At 46.3% G+C, this 16,955-nt stretch overlaps 1 protein-coding gene across 2 annotated transcripts in view; it reads right to left on the reverse strand.

The window, feature by feature from the left end:
* Positions 1–16,955, reverse strand: part of BCR (BCR activator of RhoGEF and GTPase) — a 122,380-nt gene that overhangs the window by 34,080 nt on the left and 71,345 nt on the right. For both annotated transcript variants that reach the window (XR_009555968.1, XM_060249587.1), the window contains exons 3-8: positions 16,025–16,129; positions 15,588–15,773; positions 12,700–12,807; positions 11,015–11,075; positions 8,907–8,959; positions 6,548–6,688 (exon numbers count right to left, since the gene is read on the reverse strand). Coding sequence is in view for 1 of the 2 variants with exons in the window: in XM_060249587.1 (XP_060105570.1) it covers positions 6,548–6,688; positions 8,907–8,959; positions 11,015–11,075; positions 12,700–12,807; positions 15,588–15,773; positions 16,025–16,129 (654 nt within the window). In the remaining variant the exon portion in view is untranslated. The remainder of the gene's footprint in view (positions 1–6,547; positions 6,689–8,906; positions 8,960–11,014; positions 11,076–12,699; positions 12,808–15,587; positions 15,774–16,024; positions 16,130–16,955) is intronic.

Below are 16,955 nucleotides of genomic sequence, written 5' to 3' on the forward strand. Positions count from 1 at the left end.
AAGCATTTGGGCAGTGGCTCACAGCTTTTCATGCATAAAGTCCTATGTTCAGTCCTTGACATCTCTAGTCAAAACCACTAGGAATGACCTCTCTCTGCCTAAGGGTTTGGAGAGCTACTACCAATCAGACAGGCAGTACTGAGTTTGCTGGAGCAAGGATATGTTTGCCCAGATGAAGTGCTAACTCCATGAATGGCAGCTGTCTAGGAAATTAGTCATAATTTGCGAGCTTGTCTTCAAGCAAATTGCATGGAGAATCCTTTATGAAAGAACATCTTCCCTTGCATAGATCCAAAAGCTATCTGTTCCATGCATTTATTGTGTTTCCAAGAAACTCAATGCAGATTTGGGGGGGGGGGGGGGATGCACAGCTCCATAATGGAACCTAAATAAAACTTTACTAACTAGGGATGGTCACAAGCTGGCTCACGAACTAAAGTCTGTGACAAATTTTGGCCATTTCATGGTTCACAAAGTGATGTTCATGGCAGGTCAGCCAGCACAAACTGTCCACCAACTCTCAAGCTTTTCATGGAGGTTCATGAACGGATACATTTCTAGGCAGACCGTCTCCACTCAATCTAAATGTTTACTGAACTTGAAAGCAATGGGGGGTGGGGTGGAACTTGTAAGGCATGTAGAGGAGCATCCAGGGGAGGTTCCCCTGAAACTTTGACATCTCTAGCTTGTGTGGTATCCATTCTATACACACTCCTAAATCTGAGCTTGTACCTGTCAAAATGACATCCTGACATTTTGACAGGTGCTGGTTCAGGAGTGTATAGAATGAATTGTGTGCAAGCTAGAGACACCTAACTCATTGGGGATCTCCAGCTTACTCTCTTCTACCTTCCTTGTAAGTTTGGTGAGGATTGTATTTACAGGGTCTGAATTACAATCCACCCCCCTCAAATGTGCCCCCAGGAAAGTGTTTTCTGGGCACCTTCTTTGGAGAACTGTAACTCGGACCCTGTAAATCCAATCCTCAGCAAACTTTAGAAGGAAGGTAGAGGAGAGTCAGCTGGAGATCCCCAATGCATTAGGTGTCTCTAGCATGATGGGTAGGGGGTGTTCTAGCGAACCACAGACCTCATGAACTGAACTGGTTAGTTTGGCCCTTAAACGTTCATGACAGTTCATGGTTTGCAAACTGGACATGCTGTGAACCAAACCAAACCTCAACTTCCCAGTTTGTGCCCATTCCTATTCTCAACACATTCAAAATGCCTTCATTAGAAAGACATTTCAGCAATCTGCCTCATAAACCTAGGTCAAACCAAGGTGTTTTTCATACCCCTCCAAAAAGGCTGCAAAGGTCAGATTCCAGAACTCAACTGCTGTGGTGCTACAAGAAAGAAAGCCTGGCAGATTTTGCTTTCCAGATTTTGCACCTCTCCCTTTGGTATGTAATGTAACATTGCGAAACACTACTTCCCAAACACGTGACTCAATGTACAGTTAGAGCTGCAAGCAATCTGTTTGGTCTTTATATCAAAAGGGAAGAGAGAACTCAGAGGTGAGAGAGAACACAGAGGTGCAGAGGAACAAATGGCTCTGCACACATCAGGGTCCATGTATAACAGATGTGCACACATGAGAGACTGGGTCAGTATTTACTTCCTGGCCTTGAAGTCTCTGAGGCTTTAGATGCTGGCCTGCATTAATGTTTTTGGCATCCATCTGCATTAATTCCCTCCATCCCCACTGGAGAGCTAAAGATGTCAGATGAAAACAAAAGATTACCTAAGCAACCAACCGCTGAAGCTGGGTTGGAGGCAGTTCAACCACATAGGGTCATCAAAATGAGAAAGCACTTCAGCAATCCAGAGCTTTAATTCCATTAAAAGTAAATTAATGAATACTGATTAAAATGCAACTATGTTTCACTTTGCTGGATTAGGGCAAACAATCCCAGAATGCTAGCTCCAGAGAAGTGCAAAGATGGTCTCTCATGCTTCAACAGCCCAGTAGCATTAACCATGCCAGTGCTGAGAGCCCTTCAGCTCTGCACAGGTGCTGTTGTGAGCACCACAACAGGTCAGCAACCTGCAGATAAGCACAGTGGGCCTTCCAAGCCTACCCCCTCCCCACACCTTGTACCCTGTAATTTATGCAAGACTTTGAAGACAGACACATAAAATAAGGTCCCTTATGTAACAACCTGGCCAACCCACCCCACCAACACAGACTGGAGACTTCAGTGGGACCTCAAAAATATCCAGGTTGCCATTCTCCATGGGATGATGCCTTTCCACCTCTGATCTCTTTTTGCAGCACAGAGCAAGTGGTGATTGGGACACATTTTGGAGCACCCAAAGCCTAGGTCTGCAAAAAAAGACAACTTGTCTCTTAAAATCTTCTCAGAGTTGCCAAAACTTTTTCTTTCATAGCCCACCAGTGACAGCCCTCTTCTCCCTTCACTGCCAAAAGACCTCAACTGCATTCTTCACCAGCCAAGCAAAGACCCGGGAAATCTGACCTTATCTTAGGACACTGATGCCCACTCAAGGAATGTCCCAAGATGGCCCAAAGAGTACCAGGAAGGAAAGGGGTGGGGGGTAGGGAGGGAGGATTAGCAGATGGCTACAACATAACAGCAGGAGGCAGGCTAGTACACCAACACTGGAGGTGTGTGACTGAGGCTGACTCAGGGGTGTGTGACTGAGGCTGACTCAGGGGTGTATGTCATTCTGCAGGCTAGGCTGGGTTCTGGAAATGCAAATGCCAGGGGTTCTTTGGCTGAGGACTTCGCAATCTTCAGCAGGAAGGAGGATCAGCACTACCACCACCTGTATCTTGGGAGTCCAGAGCACTACGATGAGGACAAGAGTGTCTACAGGAGCTTTGGATTTGTGGTGGTGGCATAGGTGCTGCGACTCAAAGCCAGGATGGGGTCCTTTTTTTGCTGCCATAACTCAGCTTTGAAGGAGGGAAGGAAGGAGCTCAACAGTCAAGAGAAAAAAGAAAAGGGTTTGAGAGTTAAGCAAACCCAAGAGAGGAGGTACCACACATGCACATGTGCACATACAGCCCTGCCTGGAAAAGGTCAACAAGGATCTCTAGGAACAAGCTTGGCCTGCTTTTGCCACCCACTGGTTAGTTACAGAACCAGTCAATGCGCAACACTCCACAAATATGTTTCAGCAGAAATTCCTGGAAACAGCTAATGCAACTGCACACAGAACCTCTGCTAGAAAGGACACGCAAGGCACTGGCAGCCCACTCAGAGCCACTTGGAATCTGTTTTCAAAGCCCACACTCTGTCTTTGGCCATAAATCAGAATGAAAAGGTCCTTGAGCCCACGTGGGGGTCCAGCTTTCAAACTCTAGGCTCTGACAGCAAGGAACAAAAAGCTGTCAAAAGTTAAGAGGTTAGGATGCAGGATCTTGAAATGGATACAGACAGAGCTACTCCAATACCGAGAGAAGGTGGGCAGCTGCTCTATAAGGATGCAGACAAGATTTCCCTGTATTTCAGGCAAAGAACTAAAAACTTCAGTTTTGTCAACAACAAAAAAATAGAAGCTCAGTGTTCAAAGGCATCTTTGGTTTCATTGTCTGCAATCAAATATGCAGCAAAGTGATCAGCAGCCTTCATGCAAACAAGCGCAGGGGGGTCAAAAGTCTTGCGTGGCTTCAGGCTATGAAGGAAGCAGATGCTGCTACTACATGGGGAGGGGTGGCAGCATGCACAGGACTAAGTTACAGGAAACTGCTGGCTGATAGCTGGCTACTAAACAAGTATTAATTTACTACAACTACGAACCAGGTTTTAAAGGAATAGAAGCATGGAACAGAACTGGCTGGTTACAAGACAGGGTTGGACGAAAAATCCCGACTGGCAAGATGTTGGACAGGGGAGGCTGGGATTTAAGTTACTAAATGATTTTGGATCAGCCACACACTCTCTCAGCCTACCTCACAGGGTTGCTGTGAGGATAAAATGGGGGGAAACATACCTGCATATCGCCCAGGAGGAACAAATGTTATTGAGAAACGAAAGCATTTGAAGTACTACTCAGATTTGCCAATGGGGCTTATATTATTTAAAAGAAGCTTACAATGGACACCTTAAGTCAAGAGATCCAAGTGAGACCGGGGGTGGAGGGGTCGGACACGCTGGCATACAAAGAAGAATTGCCTCAAGGACAGTTCCAGGAGGGCAGCTTTGTTGGGCTATAGTAGAAGAGCTAGATTAGAGTCCAGTAACACTTTAGAGACCAACTGGATTTCCAGGGTATGAGTTTTTTAGAGTCAAAGCTATCTTTGTCAGATACAAGTAAAAATGGAGATGCTCGAGATAAAAGATTCAGGCATCTCCATTCCTATTTATATGTGACAGATCTTTGACTCTTGAAAGCTTTTACCTGGAAAATCTTGTTGGACTCTAAAATGCTACTGGACTCAAATCTAATTCTGCCACTAGGATGGAGACAGGAGATGGGGAAGATGTATGTGGATTCCAATGCCAACTGCTGTTATTGAGCAGGCAGGAAACTGAGGTGTCTTGCAACAGTGGGCAGATGAGACACTCTGGCAGGCTGCAGGGATCCAGCTGCAGAGCCTGCCATGCTGTCACCCCCACCCCACCCCCAAAACAATTAGCCACTCATCACTGGGGAGATTGAGCATCAGGCTGGTTGCTTTCATCAGTGCATCAGCAGGAAAGCCCAATGAAGGGGCAAAATATTCATCCTTTTGAAGGTGAGAAATGAAAGGGAAGGAGCAGCAAAAGAAGACTTAGAAAGGCAGACACAGTCCTTGAATGCTGGCTCAAGAAAGGGTATCTCTCCTGAGTCCCCAACCCCACCTGCCTTCCTCCAAAGACAGCTCCAATAGGAGGGAGGGTAAATAAATGCCCCCAAAGCCATCAAAGCAAGCTCCATATTCATTAAAAGAAAAATGCATTATGTATCAGGTGAAGCAAACAGCATGCTGTTGTGTTACCCCAGGGGAGGGGTCTGCAGTGGGGGAGAGGCTGAAGCTTAGGCCCCATGCTGTGAATGCAGAATCTCCTCTCATGGCAAACAAGGGGGAAACAGAGGGGGGCCATATAACCTTCTGAAGCGTCAAAACCAATGCTGTGAAGCACCAATTTCTATTACCTGCTTGGACCAAGCAGCAAGCCATATCTCTAGACAAGTAACTACTGAATTATTTTTTAAATGAACTGCATATGTGTTGCAGCATTTAATCCGAATGCAGCCGATCCCAGGACAGCACCCTCTTGTCTGTAGATGGAATCCTTCAGGGCTGCCGTTTTCCCACATGAGTCACAGCCACAGGCTCGACCATTTGCAAGTCAGCCACATGCTTGTGCCACATACAAAAAACCCCACTGGAATGAGACTTTTGTAGGAGAAACTCCTCATCTTACAGTGGCATATGAGAAAAAGATGCACAGAATGGTTTGCCATGTCGACCACAATCAGCCAGGCTGGAGCTGGCCGCAAGCAGAAGGATCATGATTTGTTACAAAGGCTGAGCAAAGCAAAGGACCCATCTCATCTGCCTGAAAGGGAATCAGAGCACGGGGGGAACAGACTGCAAGCAGAAATGGCAAAGAAAAAACAGCCACAGCACTTCTTAGGTTTGCAACAATGCTGGAAGGAGAAATTCTGGCTTCCCTCACCAACATCTGTATGAATGGAGGGCTGGTGTAGACAGTTGCCCCCAAATGCATGAAAACCCTTCCAGGCATATTACAAGCTGCCGTTTTCAGAGAATGATGACAAAGACATGGATCACCACAGGGGACATCAACACCACCCCCTCCCTCCCACACAGGCCTGGCTCATTAAGATTCTGCAGGGCTTTCTTCAAAGCCCACATCCTACCCAGAGACAGTAGCAGAACAACAGCCCCTGTTCTCCCCGCCCCATCCTTCAGTATCCCCTTCCATCCGCATCCATTTAATGCAACCTTCCGCTGTCCCCAGCCTTCCATTGTTCATCTTTGTTTATACAGATGCTGCATGTAGTAAACAAAGCCTGTTATAATCATCTCTCCCTTTCACCTTCTTTCAGCAACTCAACATTTTACACAGATGGCAGAGAGAAATGGTGACTCACCCAGAGCCACCCCTAACTAAGCAACGATCAGTACCCAGTGCTCGCAACTGTGAATGCAAATTTTTTGACCCATTCTTACAAGCCAAGCCTTCCATCCAACTAGTATTCTCCAGTATGGTTCCAGTCCAAGATGTGAAGCTCTAGGGAGATATCCCTACTTCAGAAGTCAGCATGTAGAAGCCAGAACTAACCCATTAAGGAATAGTTGCAAACTTCCCTCCTTCTTCTTCCTACATTGCCTCTGCTCCCTTCTTGCCTCTCCAGAGAGAAAGCTAGTGTTAAAATGATTCTGAAATTTTTGCTGGAGGTACTTTTGAGTAATTCCTCAACATCAGAGACAACAACAGGCTGCTTAATGCAACTCTGTTCCCCCACTTTTGCAAATTCTCACTTTCAGCAGGCTGACATCTTTGTGTACTTGTGAGAGTTGTTGGTGCAGTAACCCAGAAATACCCACAAGGCCACTGGTGCCTCACCTCTCCCTTCTGGACAGTCATGGATTGCCTTCTGGGAGTGATCTCTTCATTGATGCTCGACAGGAAGTTCTGGGAGATGCGGAGGGCATCCTGCAGGAGTGAGTAGTCAGGGTGGCTTGAAGGAGTGTGTTTCAGTAAGTCCTGCACCGAAACAAAGACATTGCAAGGATTGCAGGTGGTAGCCCAGCCAAGAGAGACATACAGACTTGTGAGAGTCTTATCCTGCCCTTCCTTAAGGGTGGGCAATCATTTTGCAGCCCTAAGCTGGCCAGCACTTTATCACAATCCTTAGCACCAAAAGGAGGAGGAGCTTACAACCTGGGAAATGAAGAGCAGAGAGGGAAGAAAATGGTGAAGGTGATCAAAGGCAGGTCCAGATGCTAGGGCCGAGGACAGCAAAGGGTTGGGCTGGAAAGTGGATTTGAGAGCCAGTCTGGTGTAGTGGTTAAGTGCGCAGACTCTTATCTGGGAAAACCAAGCTTGATTCCCCACTCCTCCACTTGCACCTGCTGAGATGGCCTTGGGTCATCCATAGCTTTCATAGAAGCTGTTCTTGAAAGGGCAGCTGCTATAAAAGCACTCTCAGCCCCACCTACCTCACAGGGTGTTTGTTGTGGGGAGGAAAGGTAGAGGAGATTGTGACTGCTCTGAGATTCAGAGAATAGGACGGGATATAAATCCAAAATCTTCTTCTTCTTTGAGGAAATATAACTGGCACCTCAGGTGTGCTATAGAGGAATGAGGGTGATGAGAAAGGATGGGAGGGGCCAGAGGAGGTGTGGCCAAACTCACTTAACATAAAAGCCACCGAATAAATGTCAGATGTTTGGGAGCTGCAAGACATGAACGTCAGAGGAAGGAAGGAAGGAAGGAAGGAAGGAAGGAAGGAAGGAAGGAAGGAAGGAAGGAAGGAAGGAAGGAAGGAAGGAAGGAAGGAAGGAAGGAAGGAAGGAAGGAAGGAAGTCAGTCAGTCAGTCAGTCAGTCAGTCGCTGGCTGGTTTTGAGAGCTGCACAAAATGTGTGAAAGAGCCACATGTGGTTCCCAAGCTGCAGTTTGGCTACCCCTGGGCCACAGAAAGGGAGGGGCTTCCAAGAGAAAGGCCAGGAGCAGGGACTAAATTGGGAAGGGGCAGAGCTCTCTTATTTTGCCTTAACAAAAAGTTTAGGTAATCTCCAGAAAAGCTGCTTAGGCTTCAATTATACACAATGCTAGGAATTCTGTGAACAGTACTCCCAATATTTTCATATGTTCCCAGGTCCAGTCCCCCCCCCCACACACACACATCTGGCTTGGGATCAAGGCAAAACGGGAGGGGGGGTTAAGGTATCCCATTATAATGTGTTTCCTATCTGAAACAGCCTAAAGGAGCCACCACTTGTCCCCTTATGGTTAAAGTATAGGTACCCTTAACAAGCCTTGATCTGGATTTTGGGAATTAAAAGGTTAATACCTGAATGTGAGGTCTCCAAGAAAGTCCAGGGTTTCTGCCCAGAGGCAGCCAATGGCAAGCCACCTCTGGTAGTCTCTTGCCTTGAAGACCCTATAGGGCTGCCTTGACTTAAGACTTGATGCCACTCTCCACCACCACCCCAATCAGGGTTAAGCAGGCGATGAGAGAAGTGTTTCTTTATTCAGTGCTGCATCTTGTGGATTCACACCCAGATCATCACAGGGATTTTGGCTTGAATTTGGAAAACCAGTCCAGTTCCCTTAATGCAGCCACTTGCTTTCCCAACCCAATGAAGTTTCCCTTGGAAACAAAGTGAGATTTGCGGGGGGGGGGGGGGGGGGGATTCTGTTGCAGAGAACTTGCTGATTCAGTTTATGGGAAAATGTAAACTGTCCTCCACACACTAATCTTAAAAACAACTGCCAATAGCCAATGGGAAGGATTTACAATGGCTGCTGAATCCAAAGCAACAGCAACAGCGATTGGGTGAAAAGCCTGATTTTATATTCCTGACACATTTCAAATAAAGTTCCTCTGAGGGGAATCGTCTTTCAACCTTCTCAGTATTCATAGTCAAAAAAGTATCAACTACTAGATCTGAAAAGAACATGCCTGATTAAACCCAATTAACAAAAAAAAAAAAACTCAGTGACAATCCAAATTAAAATGTATAAGTATACATTTCCTTGAAAGAGATTCTTACACAGAGGACACCTGGAATAAAAGACCACTTTTTTCTAAACAACTTTTGCTGCCCATTTCCTGCATACTTTCTCAACTGTTTTGATACCTTCTGTTATTTTCCATCATAGGAAAACCTCTATAGGTTATCCTGCAGTCAGACACTTCCAGAGACCCCTGTTTGATGCCAACTACCTACTTAAGCCCAGCCACACAAAGCTACTTACATGAAGGACGAGCGTGCTGCGTGTTACTCGGTCCACTGGCTTATACAGGAGAGCTGTGGAGAAAAAAGGAGTAGGAGTGGAGATAGAAATGTTACTTCAACCAAGTGACCCAGACACCCTCACAACAGAGCAGGGGAGGAGGGAAAAGTCCAACAGCCTGAGCCTATCATCAACTTACACTTACCAGGCAGGAGAGCAGCACTGCCAAGCTCTTTGTACCAGCTGACTAAATGTTATGCCAACACTTCAAGGGTACTGCACCGGTAAAAGGAAAGCACAGGCGGAACCTTTGTGCCTAATGAGTTTCCACTGGCATCAGAGGCCAGTGAGAAAAGCAGCAGAAACTAGTCAGAATTGCTTAGACGTCAGTTGCACCGCCCCAGTAACAGCATAATGTAGTGGCCATTGAAAACGCTCTCAGTACAGTCTGCAAGGACTAAACAGCTGCCCCCTATACCATTTCCAGGCTCAGTCACAACCAACAGTAGGATTCTGACTAAGCTAGCAGCGAGGCATAACAGCACCAGTGGTACATAAGCCTCACCTCAATACTCAAGGAGCAATTAACATGTGAGATTCACTGTCACAGTGTTTAGCAATAGGTAATAATTGTATTCACTTTAAAAGGGGATTAGACAAATTCCTAGAGGGGAGATCCATCAGTAGTTATCAGCCATGAGGACGAATGGAACTTCTGTATCCAGAGACAGTGACCCTCTGAACAGTGCTGGAGGGAAGAACAACAGTGAAAAACTTTGACCTCCACGCCTTGCTTGTAGGTCCTTGAGAGGCACCCGGTTGGCCACTGGGTGAAGCAGAACCTTGGACAAGATGGTCCATTGTACTAATCCAGCATGGCTATTTGTAATACGACTCAGAATATGCCAACTTTGTGGGTTCATGCATCTTTCTCAGTGCCTGTGATTAGGTGCTCACTATGAGCCGTTCAGTCAGCTGCTACCTGTTGCTCATCACTACCCCTTGTTTCCTCTAGCCTTTCAACATTCCCAGAAGCCAGGATATTCTCCAACCCTGCATGCCCTGCACATTAGAGAAGCTTGGGATGGATGCAATGGCTTGTGGAAAGCCAACGGTTCCCTTTGCCATCCCAGTGCCATGGTTTTTTCCCCACAGCATATGACAGCCAAGTGGCAGGTGCAGCAGTACACAGCACAGAGATACAATGGTGAGCCGCCCTGAGCCTGCTTCAGAGGGGAGGGCGGGATACAAATTAAATATTATTATTATTATTATGGTGCAGCCAGGTGCACCTTTTAGCCCATTATGCAGCTTTCAAGGGCAGAGAGACTCTGCAAGAATTTTTTAAAAAAGATGTCTCAGCAACCTCAGTTCTGTCCAGGCAGCTTTTAGAGCTCAAATCACAAGAGATGATGCTCAAAGCTGTGCCTGTTCCAGCTTCACCTCTGCAAAGCTCTTATTACTTCACAGCCTCTGTTGTCATACTGTGACATCAGTGGGCATGGCACATTACACACTCCAAACAAACAAGCTCTCACTGCCTCCCCCCACACCCCGGAAGATAAACTGTGTTCATTCTCGTCACATGATCCAGTTTCAGTAAGGAAGGAAGACTAAGAGGGAAAAGTGTATTTGAGATTTGAGAAGTGGCAAAATTACACACACTCACACTTGCCATCACTACCTCTACATCTTAAAAAAAAAATCCTGTTACTGGAAGAATGCCTGCAAAGATAGGCTTTGCCTTGAAGAGTCTTTGACATCTTCCCTAGAGCATGACTCAAACACACTTCTCTTGGGTCCCACCAAGGTTCAAGACTGCTCCTCAAGCTGGCCCTGTTGTGTCTTCTGCTCTGTTCTGTACACAAGGACTGCCTTCCGCCAACACACAGAAAAGCTTTTGACAGTACACTTTTTAAAAAATCAATACCAAATTCTACATTCAAAAGTACACAAACTTAACATTCTATCAGTTTGCAGAATCAGTTATCACGTGAAGCATCTTCAACTTTTTTTGCTTTTGTTTTATAGTCTGGAATTAAGCAAGTTGAAATTTGTTCTTCTTTTAAGACAATGCAGGCAAGGTTCTCTGGACACACCCAAACTCAGCCTATAAATGCTCTACTCACTTTCCAAGGAGTTCTTTGTCGTCTGGTCTTTAGAATCCTTGGCACTTCTAGCCTTCAGATTCTACAAAAAGAAGAATGAAAAATTGCCAGAGGCTAAGATTTCCTCTAGGTGAGGCATGGACCTGTCAAATACATTCCACCAGGCTTAAGCACACTCCGTTACTGAACTTCAAGCCAACTCCAGAGAAGTTACATCATTTGCCAAGTCAAGGAAACAAGTGGCCCAAGTCAAGGAAACAAGTGGCCCAGGGTCCAGCCAAGCCAAGTACATGTACCTGTAGCAATACAGCAGAGCAAATGTGAGTCCTCTGGGGTGGGTTTAGTATACCTTACAAGCAACACCTGGCCCATCATCAAACCAGATCCCCCTGTGAACCTTCAGTTCCAGGAGCAGGACTCCCTGCTAAAGGACAGAAAAAGAGGGAGCTGCTTTTGATTTTGGTAACAGCAAAGAAAGTAGCCCAGTAATTGTGACAGACCTTCTTTTGTCCAAGAAGCAGCTATGAAAGCAGATGTGAGTTCACATATCTACTACCAAGGAAATCTAGGAAGGAAATCTAGTCTCAGCTCTGTAGTAAACTTCCGTGTTGCATTTTCGAAAAACAAACAAACAAACTCTTGCAATATCTCTAGGTAGAAAAGGAACTGTTATTAAAGCAGAGGAACCCAAGAAGCTGTAAGCTTCTGGAGAGAACAGTGAGGTGCAAAACATGGAAATATAGCTTAGGTGATTAATCCTCTAGCTAAAGCAAGGTGGAAAAGGAATTCTACAAATTTCAAAAATTAAATCCTAAGGATATATACCAGGAGGGGGAGGTGGGACTCAGGAAAATGAGAGATGGGAAAGGATGGATTAGGCTTCTTGACTTTCGATTCTTATGTTCCTTGAGGTGAACAGTTGTTAGATTTCACAGAACATCCCAGTGTCCAGGGTGGGCCTGTACAGTCTGCAGCATAGAAGCAAGTCCCAATACCAAGTGTGAATTCCTTTGGCAGTAGAAACTATGAATCATTTGAAGGCTATCCAGATTTCTGTAGAGGAGCCCCAGGGGGTAAGGAGCCCGAGAAACCTCTGTCATGATGCATCCCGCTTGAAAGGGCTTCCCTCCCAGAGGAAATCAAAGGAGAATGCAACACAATATTATGAATCCACTTGTCACTTGGAAGATGAGCACCTTCTTGTGTTACTCCTCCTCCTCGCTACACTTGAGGCTAATGAAGCCTGTGATTTCCCAGACAAGGGTTGACACGTGCCTCTCCAGGCAGCCTTTTAACAATTCCCTTGCATCTCCTTCTGCTATGAAGATTCCGTCACAGTGTTCAAGTATCCCCCCTCCCCCCCCAATCAGCCCTACCCACAGTGTGATAGAGACAACAAGAAGAGGCATTTTGGGAAACAGGCCACATGAGGATCAGTGGCTTTGGGAATTTCCATGGTTAGCATCTCATTAGACTCTCTTGCTTCATCACAGGGGAGGGAGGGAGGTTCACAAGGCAAGGTGAGGTACAGATCCTAGCGACGTTAGTGGCTAGGCAACTCCGGCTTGTGGAACTCATGGAATGAACAGGAACTGTCCAGGAGCATCAGCAATGCCGGGCAAGGGCTGCAAGAACATCCCCAGAGTACCATCTGAGCACATTAGCCAGACCAAGGCACTGCGTGTGTCTGAGTATCATAACATTACCTCTGAGATTTCTGCGAACTGAGCGTTGGCCTGACAACACTTCTCTGCCGTCTCCATGGCAACCTCATAGTTATCCACGAAGGCCCGGTACACTCCCAGCTGGCTGGCCTGTAAGAAACAAACATGAAAGGAAATAAACACCAAGGGAGGAGGGAGGGAGAGGGATGCTGGCTGCATTCACAGTGCAACAAGGAAGGGAAAAGGGACCTTCTGCCATGTGGGCTTCTCTCAGGACAAGCTGTGCCCCACACAAAGAGACCTTCCCTCCTCAGGATCCGGAAAGCAAAAGAAATGGTCCCTGGCCTACTCAGGCAGTGACAGCTATGGAGCCACCATCCTCAGTTTTTCTTCCAGTTTGGCAATTTCCACAACAGGCATCATTCATGAGCTTACTAAGGAAGTTTTGCCAGAGGTAGGTTGGCCTGAGGTCACAGTCTCTGAGGAGCCAGCTGAGTATCATGAACCAGACCCCAGGAAATATTGTGTCTGTCTCTGAACATCTGATGACATATGAACATATGAAGCTACCTTATACTGAATCAGACCTTTGGTCCATCAAAGTCAGTATTGTCTTCTCAGACTGGCAGCGGCTCTCCGGGGTCTCAAGCTTAGGTTTTTCACACCTATTTGCCTGGACCCTTTTTTGGAGATGCCAGGGATTGAACCTGGGACCTTCTGCTTCCCAAGCAGATGCTCTACCACTGAGCAACCGTCCCTCCCCTATGACAATGAATAACTCAGGCCAAAGACCTCCCACAAGCAGATGGCCCTATCCAGAAAACACAAAGCTAAATAGCAAAGGACAGAGGTGAAATGAAAGCCACATCAGCAAACACAGAACTCATGGCTGAAAGATGAGTAGGGTCAGACTGCAGAGAAATGCAACAGCAGTGCTGGAAGAACTGGAATAAGCCTCCCTTAATCACTGAGCACTGATCTTGTTTGCTGACTTGTACATAGCAGCCAGGGTCTGTGCTAGAAAGCATAAGAGACAGGTTGGGAATTCCCAGGGCAAACTCCAAGCACGTCTGAACTCTTAAGGAACTGCTGCCCTGCACACCATAGCTTTGCCACACCAGCTAAAGAAAAATCTCTCAGCGAAAAGACGAAGGGGGAAAAAGCCAGCCAACAAAAGGAGTCTGTGTTGGTTGAGAAGCATCCTTGAAATCTCCCTACCCCTCCCAGAAGTCCTCCAGATTTTGCTGGTTCAGAAATGAAAAGTTCCACCTGGCTTTTGGTTCCCTGACTTCATTGTAATGCATTTAAGGAGATGTTACAATGAAAGAGGGAAAAGTCATAAAATGATCCATCTTTGCTCATTACTGAGAGCACGAACAGCAGAGGGGGGCACTTGTTTTGCCCATTAGTTGTGGGCCTCAAGAGTCCTTGACCTGATAAACTACTCATTCCTTAAGCAGGCAGGGGCCTAGATACACAAGTGGAAACTCTTGCATGACCCTCCTCCACCGGAAGCACCTGAGGAATGCAGGTTTCTTTTCTTTAAAGAGAAGGAATTCCATCCCCCAAAGAGACTGCTGGAGACCGTCCCTTCTGCAATCAATCCCAGGGAGAGGTTAGTAAGTTTCTTTGGAATGCCAAGTGGCTTGAGGTCTGTTTGGGGGGTCCCCAGACTCCTGAGGAAGAGCTTTTTTATGTTTCTGCACTGTCTTTTGTGAAGCTTAAGTTCTGAAAAATTCAAACCACTATATTAAAATGTGTCAACCTTACAGCTGGGGCATCATGTGGATTGCTGGGGTGGAGATCAGTAGCTGCATCATAAGAAGAAAAGCCCTGCTGGATCAGACCACTAGTCCATTTAGCCCAGAAAGGCCAGCTGTTAGGGGATATCTAGTGGCAGTGTGATTCACACAGCAAAATACCTAGAGCACAGCAAAGATCTGTGGATGTGAAAAACTGTAGTGAAGTGGGGTTGGTGGATAGCAAGAAAAAGAGTAATATAGCATAGCATTCTATATTACACATAGCATTCTTTGCTATCAAATCAACTGCTGTAACTAAGGATCTGTGTAGGAAATGTTACACTGAACTGCACGAAGCTACAGCAAAACATAAAGCAATTCCTATGGATTTCTGACAAGTGTTTATAAAATGTCAAAAGATATCCAGCCTCTTCTGCAAATGGAAAAGGCTAATGAAAAAATGATCAGAGCAAAAACGCTGAGTCCCTAAAACATTTCCTGAGAAAAGTAACCAAAGCAAATAATTGCAGTTGAATTTGTCACCCTTCTTGTTTACCTTTTGCCTTATAGCCTATTCTTATGAAGCGTCACAGGATGCAGTAAGCATGACAAATGAACCAGAAAGTTTACATTCTGCTCTGTTACACAATAGTGCAAGCTCCAGACCAGGGCACAGGAGGGCTCCAATGGCCTTGCTCAAGATCAGAGGGACAAAGTTCATGGATGCTGTGATCCTTGCAGAAATTCATTGGCAGGGCAGTGTTACTTACTGGGGGGGGGGGGAGCACAACTGTAAACTTTCAGGACCTTCTACCTCACACATCTGCTTCACAGGGGAACTGCTGTTCCCAGCCACCATATTTCCTTTCCCATTGCACTATGCTCTGCAATACATGGCAAACAACAGTATACGAACAACCATCCTGAGCAGCAGAAACCACAGGTGGAATTATTTTCTCCTCAATGGGGGACACAGGTCAGCTGACATAATCTTTCTCCCTTCCTTAATTTTACCCTAACAACTGAACTGTGAGGTAGATTGGGTCACAAGACAATGTGACTGGCGCAAGATCATCCAGAGGGCTTCCATGGCAGAATGGGGATCTAAACTTGGATCTCCCAGATCTTAGACCAGCACTCTTAACCACTACACCATGCTGGCTCAGTAAGGTACAAACATCCACTCACCAGCTTCTGAAAGAGGTCCCCCACCCGCTGTTGGTGGCTCCACTGCTGAACACGTGGGAAGAGTCCATCATAGAATTCCTTATGGATCTCATAGAGCTCAGGCACTTTGAAGAAGATGGTTTCAATCTGCTGACTCGTCAGCACAGGCTGGGAAGTGGTGGCGGCAGCTTTCAAAGGCTTCATGGGCTGCAAAAAGAGGCCACAGATCATGTACATTCACCAATGCAATGCAAGAACTAGGGTCATTTGTTTGGCCAAGCCGGGGGGTGAGGGTGGGGCTGAGGCTGGACAAAGCCGGCCAACCTACCCATCCTCTCAAGCTCCACTTAAATGAATAGTAACTATTCCGGAGCATTACAGGGTTTCCCCCAACCCTTACGTATTTCCCACTTCAGAACAGACAGAATTCCCATTCAACATGCCCCTGTGAGCCTTACCAGCAAGAGAGCCTCCAAATGGCTTAAGTAAGTTTCCTCACTAGCCAAAATTCCAGAGAGGACCCATTTCCTCATCTCCAAGCCCTTCTCCAAGTCTGGCTCACTCTAGACAAAATAAATATGGAAACAAAAAAACTGTTAGACAAGGTAAAATGGGCAGCTGCTGCATTTCTCACTTGACACTGCCAACCTACCCTAGCTGGGACACCACAGAAGGCACACAAATATTCTAATGCTCCACTGACAAACAGCTTCTGGAGCACTGGGCAGAAGGAAGTGTGCAGACAAGGGGATTGTGAAGACTGGGAGCCAAACTTCACAATACATTTGGCCACAAGTTGGGTCAGGGTTCCCCCAGATCATTCCATTTTCCCTCCAGCCTTTTGGCAGCTGAGGGGAACTTGCTTACTCAAGAGCTATGGGGCTTGAGGGTTCAAACTGCATTATTGCAGTAGTACTGGGGGGTTCTCCCCACACTGTTTCCCCAAGTCAAAATAGCCTTCCAGAAAGGTGTTTCCCTGCCTCATTGAATAGCTTTGTGTACTCTGAATACTGCATGCATGCAGAGTGTCATAATGTGGCTCATGGCCAAATGCATCATGTAGTTTGGCCATGGAAGGCTATAAGTACATGAGGGGTTATGAGATAGGATGCTTGGGCTCACATTTGGTTTGACTTTTAATTAGTATGTGTGTGTGTGCGTGAGAAAGATATATGCAAAGTCAATGCAGAAAGCAGCAGAAGAACCAAAGATAAAAATCACATATCCAAGGCTGATACACAAACCCAAAAAGGTAAGGAGCTGACAATTTTGATCCTAGTTTGGTGTAGTGGTTAAGTGCATGGACTCTTATCTGGGAGAACTGGGTTTGATTCCCCATTCCTCCACTTGCAGCTGCTGAATGCCCTTGGATCAGCCATAGCTCTCGTA

The sequence above is a fragment of the Heteronotia binoei genome, chromosome 11 (genome assembly GCF_032191835.1).
Source record: "Heteronotia binoei isolate CCM8104 ecotype False Entrance Well chromosome 11, APGP_CSIRO_Hbin_v1, whole genome shotgun sequence".
NCBI lineage: Eukaryota > Metazoa > Chordata > Lepidosauria > Squamata > Gekkonidae > Heteronotia > Heteronotia binoei.